The sequence below is a fragment of the Protomyctophum bolini genome (assembly GCF_963924005.1).
Source record: "Protomyctophum bolini genome assembly, chromosome: 12".
Classification (NCBI taxonomy): Eukaryota; Metazoa; Chordata; class Actinopteri; order Myctophiformes; family Myctophidae; genus Protomyctophum; species Protomyctophum bolini.
Window position 1 is genome coordinate 13,542,245 of NC_137873.1, and position 10,378 is coordinate 13,552,622.

General features: G+C 42.4%; 1 protein-coding gene across 1 annotated transcript in view; it reads left to right on the top strand.

Moving 5' to 3' along the window:
• LOC308326071 (inositol 1,4,5-trisphosphate-gated calcium channel ITPR3-like) overlaps positions 1 to 8,815 on the top strand; it is a gene marked incomplete at its 5' end in the record, with an annotated part of 13,505 nt that extends 4,690 nt beyond the window's left edge. Inside the window, 6 exons of the mRNA XM_080778882.1 lie at positions 108 to 212; positions 1,980 to 2,098; positions 2,676 to 2,841; positions 7,324 to 7,484; positions 7,782 to 7,943; positions 8,055 to 8,815. Of these exons, the coding sequence (XP_080635008.1) occupies positions 108 to 212; positions 1,980 to 2,098; positions 2,676 to 2,841; positions 7,324 to 7,484; positions 7,782 to 7,943; positions 8,055 to 8,171 (830 nt within the window). The 3' untranslated portion in view covers positions 8,172 to 8,815. The remainder of the gene's footprint in view (positions 1 to 107; positions 213 to 1,979; positions 2,099 to 2,675; positions 2,842 to 7,323; positions 7,485 to 7,781; positions 7,944 to 8,054) is intronic.
• Between the last annotated feature and the right edge of the window lie 1,563 nt (positions 8,816 to 10,378).

Below are 10,378 nucleotides of genomic sequence, written 5' to 3' on the forward strand. Positions count from 1 at the left end.
AAACTATGAATGGCTGTGCGGGCTAGCGTGCAAACTACCAGGTCGCCACCCTGGATAGTGATAGCCAGCTCACCACTGATTACAGCTGATGTGATGTCGTTGTACAGCTTCAGGGCAGAGTGAAGCTTCTCAGGACTTCATGAACTCCTGCTCTACAGATGGAGTCAGCTGCACAGCAGAAACCACTGCTGGGTCTACTGGAGAGGAGGACGGTACGACTTACAGTACTAGTTGTGTTTAGCTGTATAGTTCGCTGAATTAGGTTTGGGTACTGTAAAGTCTGAAATAGTTAAGGTTAGCTGTACAATAGTGTACAGTCAGTCAGTCTGATAGTTAGTTTAGCTGTATGGTTGTGGGCGGCTGTGGCTCAGGAGGTAGAGCAGGTCGTCCAATGATCCCTGGGTCGGCGGTTCGAATCCCGGCTCCTCCTGTCCACATGTCGAAGTGTCCTTGGGCAAGACACTGAACCCTACATTGCCTCCAATGAGTCGGTCGGTGTGAGCTCGCCACCGTTGGTGTGAGAATGTGGGAAGTGAGGACGCTGGCGTCGACTGTTCGCCGCTTCACCTCCCAATGTATGAATGAATTAACCATTGTAAAGCGCTTTGAGCACTTGGAAAAGCGCTATGAATGAATGAATGAGTTTATTTCGAACATTATTTGAAGTCAAATACATTAAAAAAAACACTGAAACAAAAGAGAAAATACTCTTAACAATGTCCGAAAAGGAGTAGGGTGAAGTGTTAAACTTATTAGGACCCTACCCCCCTGGGTTTTTACCCTTATAACTTAATAGTATATAATATACATTTATAACAACCCGGTTTATCGTTGCTTAAAGTAAGACATGAAAATAGAGCAAAGAAATAAAAAACAATCTCGGGAATAATAGAAATAAAGTCGATACAACTGGTAAAACCAGTACTTTAACTAAATAAAAAATAAAAATACTCTTCGATTTTAATTTAACACAGTGTACTTTGAAGTTGAGTTCTCGTCTTAAATTATATCCCCCCTCTCTATCACTGAACATTTTTTGTAGGTTACCTGGTAAAATATTTTTTCTTGCTCTAAACATAATTAGTGCAGTCTTATATTCAACAAGGTCCATTAGCTTCATGATGTGTGATTGTAAAAATAGTATATTGGTGTGATCCAGATATCCTGCCTTGTTAACTATTCTGATTGCTTTTTTTTGCAGTAGGCATAGTGGTTTTAGATTACTTTTATAGGTGTTTCCCCACATTTCTACACAGTAATTGAGATATGGTAGGACAAGCGAGCAATATAGTAAATGTAGTGATTTAATGTGTTTAGTTTTCCCTAGAACTGCAATGCTCCGTGCAAGCTTTGTTCTCACATAGTTTATATGGGGTTTCCAGCAGATCTGGTGGTTCAACAAAACACCCAGAAATTAATTTTCATATACTCTTTCAATGTTAACATTTTCTATGGACAACTGTACTTGTGTATCTATTGTACGGTTTCCGAATAACATAAGCTTAGTTTTGCTCAAGTTTAGTGATAATTTATTTATATCAAACCAGTTTTAATTTCCTCAATTCTGCTATAAAAATGCAATTCATTCATTCATTCATTATGGTTAGTTAGTTAGGGCGGCTGTGGCTCAGGAGGTAGAGCAGGTCGTCCAATGATCCCTGGGTTGGCGGTTCGAATCCCGGCTCCTCCTGTCCACATGTCGAAGTGTCCTTGGGCTAGACGACACTGAATCCTACATTGCCTCCAATGAGTCGGCTGGTGTGAGCTCGCCACCGTCGGTGTGTGAATGTGGGAAGTGAGGACGCTGGCGTCGACTGTTCGCCACAATGTATGAATGAATGAACCGTTGTAAAGCGCTTTGAGCACTTGGAAAAGCGATATGAAAATGCAATTAATTATATGCACTGCACGACTAACAGTATCGATGTGACGATAACTGTGTGTGTGCGTGTGTGTGTGTGTGTGTGTGTGTGTTGCAGAGGAGTCTAACACAGAGCGTGCGTGTGACACTCTGTTGATGTGCATCGTGACGGTGATGAACCACGGCCTCAGGAACGGAGGAGGAGTCGGAGACGTCCTCAGAAAACCATCCAAGAACGTAAACACACCTGTCTGTCTGCCTGCCTGCCTGCATACTATGTATATCTATGCTGTCGGGCAGTATGGTGACATTGTCAGATACTTGAATGTGTACCCAAATACAGCTCAAGTGGAGTTAGGAGGTTTTTGACCATTAATGTGGATATAGTTTTTTGGGGGTTTTTTTTTTGCCATTTTTCTCCGTAATTTCAATCAATGGGGGTCAAACCACCGAACTCCACAAGACGGAGTTAGCTGGTTTGTCTGACAGTTTGAGGATCCAATAGAGTTAGGTTTAGTCAAAAGCGTTTTTTTTTTGTATTGAATTTTTATGTTTTCACATAAAGATGAATCAAATGTATACAGATAAATTGAGACAAACTAGAAAGGTATAAATTAAAAGCACAATACAACCTACAGTACACACAGACGTAAAGGGTGTTCAACAGCACTGATTTATAAAACAAACAAACAAAAAGTAGACAAATTGAGTATCTGTTTTCTGCCCAACAACGACTATATGTATATCTGATTTATACTGTGTGTGTGTGTGTGTGTGTGTGTGTGTGTGTGTGTGTGTGTGTGTGTGTGTGTAGGAGCCGTTGTACCCTGCTAGGGTGGTGTACGACCTGTTGTTCTACTTCATCGTCATCATCATCGTTTTGAACCTGATCTTCGGCGTGATCATCGACACCTTCGCCGACCTGAGGAGCGAGAAACAGAGGAAAGAAGAGGTCCTCAAAACCACCTGCTTCATCTGTGGTGGGTCAAACTAACTATATAAAACCACCTGCTTCATCTGTGGTGGGTCAAACTAACTATACAAAACCACCTGCTTCATCTGTGGTGGGTCAAACTAACTATATAAAACCACCTGCTTCATCTGTGGTGGGTCAAACTAACTATATAAAACCACCTGCTTCATCTGTGGTGGGTCAAACTAACTATACAAAACCACCTGCTTCATCTGTGGTGGGTCAAACTAACTATATAAAACCACCTGCTTCATCTGTGGTGGGTCAAACTAACTATAAAACCACCTGCTTCATCTGTGGTGGGTCAAACTAACTACAAAACCACCTGCTTCATCTGTGGTGGGTCAAACTAACTATACAAAACCACCTGCTTCATCTGTGGTGGGTCAAACTAACTATATAAAACCACCTGCTTCATCTGTGGTGGGTCAAACTAACTATACAAAACCACCTGCTTCATCTGTGGTGGGTCAAACTAACTATACAAAACCACCTGCTTCATCTGTGGTGGGTCAAACTAACTATATAAAACCACCTGCTTCATCTGTGGTGGGTCAAACTAACTATAAAACCACCTGCTTCATCTGTGGTGGGTCAAACTAACTATATAAAACCACCTGCTTCATCTGTGGTGGGTCAAACTAACTACAAAACCACCTGCTTCATCTGTGGTGGGTCAAACTAACTACAAAACCACCTGCTTCATCTGTGGTGGGTCAAACTAACTACAAAACCACCTGCTTCATCTGTGGTGGGTCAAACTAACTACAAAACCACCTGCTTCATCTGTGGTGGGTCAAACTAACTACAAAACCACCTGCTTCATCTGTGGTGGGTCAAACTAACTACAAAACCACCTGCTTCATCTGTGGTGGGTCAAACTAACTACAAAACCACCTGCTTCATCTGTGGTGGGTCAAACTAACTACAAAACCACCTGCTTCATCTGTGGTGGGTCAAACTAACTATACAAAACCACCTGCTTCATCTGTGGTGGGTCAAACTAACTACAAAACCACCTGCTTCATCTGTGGTGGGTCAAACTAACTACAAAACCACCTGCTTCATCTGTGGTGGGTCAAACTAACTACAAAACCACCTGCTTCATCTGTGGTGGGTCAAACTAACTATACAAAACCACCTGCTTCATCTGTGGTGGGTCAAACTAACTATAAAACCACCTGCTTCATCTGTGGTGGGTCAAACTAACTATACAAAACCACCTGCTTCATCTATGGTGGGTCAAACTAACTATAAAACCACCTGCTTCATCTGTGGTGGGTCAAACTAACTATACAAAACCACCTGCTTCATCTGTGGTGGGTCAAACTAACTATAAAACCACCTGCTTCATCTGTGGTGGGTCAAACTAACTATAAAACCACCTGCTTCATCTGTGGTGGGTCAAACTATAACTACAAAACCACCTGCTTCATCTGTGGTGGGTCAAACTAACTATACAAAACCACCTGCTTCATCTGTGGTGGGTCAAACTAACTATAAAACCACCTGCTTCATCTGTGGTGGGTCAAACTAACTAACCATAACTACAAATATGCCATTTTAAAATGGTCCTAACTGAAGTGGATGCTAAAGTGTAGACACCACAGCTATAGCCATAAACGATCTTTGGAACACTTTCAGCATGATGTTTATGAACGACAGAAACATTGACGGCCGTCCATTAGAAAGTTGTTTTCGCTGGGATGAGGAGACTCTTTTTTTTAAATTTCAGTTTAGGCAACTTCACAGAATTTACAGGTTTACATTTTTCTTACAACTGATTTTTTTTTCTTTTTTCACAACCTCAGCTGTTACATACTTTCACAGGATATATAAATGATAAACTCATACACACAAACAACTTCACATACATGTACAAGTATTCACAAAACAAACAAGAAAACAAAACAAAAAAACAAGGGAATAAAATACAGGTATATAGCGAGACAAAAACGACAGAGCGACGGTAACAATGGGAGGTAAACAATACTGGGAACAGACATACTGGAGATGGACGAAGGTGTATGGGTACACCAGAAGGTCTGAAGAGAAGTGTATTTGGTTACTCAAGATTCCGAAAACCTGCTACCTCATCAGTAGAGGCAGTACAGGACTCCACCTTTTGGTTGAAGCCTCAGGGCATATGTAATTTGTTGCATCTGAGGAGACTCTTTTGAATAGCTAAGGCCAGTTGGTGGGCTATAGCTGGCATTACCTCATCAGGTACAACCATCTCGCCTCGATATAATTAATTATCTGAGGCAGATAATATTATTCAATGTGTCTTGCAGCAGCACTGAGATAGAACTCTCTCCCGTCCTCCATGTGGGCTCTCTGACACAGGCTCACACCGTTTTTTTATTTTTATTGATTATTTTATTTGACAATAATAAATGCAAAACAGTACATGGTACAGTCAAAGCACATTTTATCCAAAAGGACAGCACCGACAAAAGACCTTTGGTCTTGTTTCCATTCGGGTCCCAATGCATTCATTCACAACAAAAGGATGACAGTAATCGAGATACCTCAAAAACATGAAAACTATTTACAGGTGTAAGTACCAAAAAAAATCTAAATACAAATAAATCACTTGGAGGGGGGGGGGGGGGGTATGGGGAGGTTGGGCAGTCATCTTCTCTCCTTTTGACCCGCTGACATTGATAGGTGATTTTTCAGACGGGTTTTAAAGGAAGCCAGTGATTTGTTTGTTTTGAGGGAAGGGGGGGTGGGGCATTCCACACTTGAGTGGCAGTGCTGTGGAAAGTGGATTTACCCATTATTTGTTCTATATGCGGGTGGCACCAGATCATTATTCATACTCCCTGTAGTGTTGTGGCTGTGTGTTTGGTGCTGCTGTTTACAGAACATCAGTGTACTGTGGACACACTAGAATCAGTGTGGTTGCTGTGTGTACTGTGGACACACTAGAATCAGTGTGGTTGCTGTGTGTACTGTGGACACACTAGAATCAGTGTGGTTGCTGTGTGTAGGCACCACAGTATTGTTCAAGGTCCGAGCACCTTAATGCCATGCAGCTAAAGTAAACCTGTTTTTGTTAAACCTGTTCAAACCGTTCAATGGACGTTTTTTGTAACTTTTCTGTAACCCCAAAAGTCAATTTTTCTGTCCCTGTTCCGATTGGACAATATAATGGGCAATCAGACAGGAGTGACATCACAATATGTAATATAAACAGAATTCATCAAGAACTGAACATTCTAGACTTTCCCAGCGGATTCCTCGCGGCAGCTCGCATCAGTGCAACCACACTTGGCAATTCACCGGAATTTAGGTGTCATTCCAACTGTTCACGCTTTCCTGATCTTTCCCTGAAGGTTTTCTGAAAATCCACGTTTTCCCTGCAGGTTTTATTCACTGATTAGCCTTGGTAATTCTACTGCTTTGCTACTGAAAAGAAGTGTCCAGCAGAGGAACTCTTATTCAGGGAATCTGAATAGAATTATAACACCTTGGCAAATGTCCCCCTTTCTCACTGACAAGGTTCTGTTTTTGAGTGACAATCCACTGACAATCCACTGAATTGCCAATGGCAGGACATGTGACGTTTTCAAACGGCACATCTGTGGTTATACTGTAGTTACAGGTCTCGTGCATGGTGTGAATGGCCCGTAAGAGTTCTGGTTCTGAATGGCCCGTAAGAGTTCTGGTGTGAATGGCCCGTAAGAGTTCTGGTGTGAATGGCCCGTAAGAGTTCTGGTTCTGAATGGCCCGTAAGAGTTCTGGTTCTGAATGGCCCGTAAGAGTTCTGGTTCTGAATGGCCCGTAAGAGTTCTTTCCTCTCTGTAGCTGGTTTGGAGTGAGTAATGTGAACATTGAAGCATCACTTTAATCAATCCATTGATCAGTCAGTGTGTTGCTGTGTGTTTCAGGTCTGGAGCGTGATAAGGTTTATTGATCAGTCAGTGTATCGCTGTGTGTTTCAGGTCTGGATCGTGATAAGGTTTATTGATCAGTCAGTGTATCGCTGTGTGTTTCAGGTCTGGATCGTGATAAGGTTTATTGATCAGTCAGTGTATCGCTGTGTGTTTCAGGTCTGGATCGTGATAAGGTTTATTGATCAGTCAGTGTATCGCTGTGTGTTTCAGGTCTGGAGCGTGATAAGGTTTATTGATCAGTCAGTGTATCGCTGTGTGTTTCAGGTCTGGAGCGTGATAAGGTTTATTGATCAGTCAGTGTATCGCTGTGTGTTTCAGGTCTGGATCGTGATAAGGTTTATTGATCAGTCAGTGTATCGCTGTGTGTTTCAGGTCTGGAGCGTGATAAGGTTTATTGATCAGTCAGTGTATCGCTGTGTGTTTCAGGTCTGGATCGTGATAAGGTTTATTGATCAGTCAGTGTATCGCTGTGTGTTTCAGGTCTGGAGCGTGATAAGGTTTATTGATCAGTCAGTGTATCGCTGTGTGTTTCAGGTCTGGAGCGTGATAAGGTTATTGATCAGTCAGTGTGTTGCTGTGTGTTTCAGGTCTGGAGCGTGATAAGTTTGATAATAAAACGGTGTCGTTTGAGGAGCACATCAAACTGGAACACAACATCTGGAACTATCTGTACTTCATCGTTCTGGTCCGCGAGAAGAACAAGACCGACTACACTGGACCTGAGAGCTACGTGGCACAGATGATCAAGGTGCACGCACGCACACACACACACACACACACACACACACACACACACACACACACACACACACACACACACACCTTACCTTTAGTGTCTGCATGTTCAACTCAGTAGCAACTGTGTTATTGTCAGAGCGAAGGATGGGAAGAGGTAGACACTGATTCTCAAAGTGGTGTGTGTGTGTGCGTGTGCGTGTGCGTGTGCGTGTGCGTGCGTGTGTATGCGTGTGCGTGTGCGTGTGCGTGTGCGTGTGTGTGTGTGTGCGTGTGTGTGTGTGTGTGTGTGTGTGTGTGTGTGTTTCAGAACAACAACCTGGACTGGTTCCCGCGGATGCAGGCGATGTCGTTGGTGGTAACCGACGGCGACGGGGAGCAGAACGAGATGCGGATGCTACAGGACCGCCTGACCATGACCATGAAGGTCGTCACGACCTTGACCGTTCAGCTCAACGATCTGAAGGAACAGGTACACGCACACACGCACGCACACACACACGCACAATACACACACATATACACACACACAAACACACACACACAGTGCGTGTCATCGTTAAAGCGATGGTATTTTCTGTAGATGACCGAACAGAGGAAGAGGAGGCAGAGGTTGGGCTTTGTGGACGTCCAATCGGGAGCCGGCGGTGTGCTGCCCCCTAGTGCTGCGGGAGGGAACCACCAGATGCACAAATCATGAGGAACAGAGCGACTATGAACAGACCTACACAGCACCGGGGCAGTTGACTCTTAAACAGATCTACAAAACATAGGGAAGGGATTGTTTTGGTTTGTTATGAACCGCTGATCATCAATTCGATTTTAATTTTAACATTGTCTCTGTCTACCTTGACACAAGTTGTTTCTGTCCAACGTTTAAAACAGTTGTTTCGTTTATCTTTATTTATAATGTTCGTTCTTTATCGAGAACACGTTTTCTTCATGAGAGCGTAGAAACTTTTTACAGAATGTTGTTTTATTTGTGCGATCACACACACCGATGGAAACCTTTTACAAAATGTTGTTTTATTTGTACGATCACACACACACACACACCGATGGAAACCCTTGTCATGTGCTCGCTGTCTTTCTCTGATTACAAGAAATAAGCATAAATCTGACCATTTCACGAATGGAATCCTGCAATCCTCATGTCAGAATAAGGCAGTGGTTCTAATCTATACCTTATGAGAATCAGGGCCCACTTCAAAGATTCTTAAGTGTTGGCGGCCTCCCCATTATGACCTCTGTTCAGAGGTCAGATGGGTGGGTGGATGGATGGGTGCATCTTCAGAGCATGTGTATTTTTGATCAATGGATTGTGTTGTGGCCTGGATCAATGGATCAATGGTGCTGACATAGTATACTTTACACTGTATCACAATGAAAACTCATTTATCGAGGTTTTAACGATACCATGACTTTTTGGGGTTTTTTTGTAAGCACACTCTGTAGACTGTGGAGTCTACAGACTCTACACTCGGTAGACTGTGGAGTCTACAGACTCTACACTCGGTAGACTGTGGAGTCTACAGACTCTACACTCGGTAGACTGTGGAGTAATCCCTAAACTCACATTTCTGCCTCCTCGCCGAGAGAGGAGGATGGACGCTTTTGAGTGTTGGGATCTGTCCTTTATTGCCATAGAGACGCAGCAGTTTACTGATACACTCTTTGGTGTGGTTTTATTAAATGGCGTTGATAAAGTTTAGCAGCATGGGGATTGCTGTGTGGTTTAATTCATGTACGTCTAGACGGGATTGATGTCGTTTAATTAATTAATTTAAGTGACTTGTAGGCGTGTTTGCTGTTTTTTTTTAAATTCATCTGATTTAAGTTATGTTTTAGGCATGCGGTGTCTTTCAACTAAAATACTAAATTATCTATGTTATACGTTTAGGCATGTGTTTGGTGTTAATTTAAGTTTAGGGCACGTGTTTTGTTTTGTTTAATTAATTTAAGTTATGTTTATCCATGGGTGAGGTGTGGTTAAGTTGAGGTTAAGGACGTGAGCACTGACTGACTGAAGACAGATCTGTCAACAACACCATGTTGGCACAGACACGGGCATCATTCTATAGACAGATTGCAACCGCCATAATAAACATGATGTACTGTATGATGACTGCAGCAGTGAGCAGTCTACATCATATTATACAGTGCTGTGTGGTGATGACTGCAGATGATGATGTGTTTAATATACGTACAGTAACAGTAGACTACTGTCTGATGATTGCACAAACATTCGGTTCCGTTGGCTCTGTAATAAATGTGTGTTGAGATGACGACAACAATCTATGGATGCTTCATTATTTTGTATGTTGTGATTTTTTGCACACACACACACACACACACACACACACACACACACACACACACACACACACACACACACACACGCACGGACACACACACAGGTTCATCCTGACAAAAAAATACGAAAATAACTCAGAAACTACAAAACATTTCAAAGTAAAAAGTTCCAGTATGTGTCTCCACAGTAAGCTGAATTATAAAAAGTGTGAATGGAGTTTCTAGGTGAAAGTGACTTGTTGATGTGCCATAGAGCTGCCATTGAGCCCCATTGCAAATTTATCAAATTTGAAAGCACTATATTTCTAAAACTATTAAACATTTCAAAGATTCCTTTTCAGGCAAAGTAAAAAGTTCCAGCATGTGTTTCCACAGTAAGCTGAATTATAAAATGTGTGAATGGAGTTTCTAGGTGAAAGTGATTTTTTTTCAAGGTCCTTTTCTTTACCAACTGCACCATCACTACCTTTGCCTGACTGAGTGAGACTTCCGTGCATGCTTATGTTCTTCCTTCTTCAAAGTAAAGTTTCAGAGTAAAGACCAGAGTGGGATTTGAACCCATAACGTCTGGATCATGTGAACAGCCACAACATA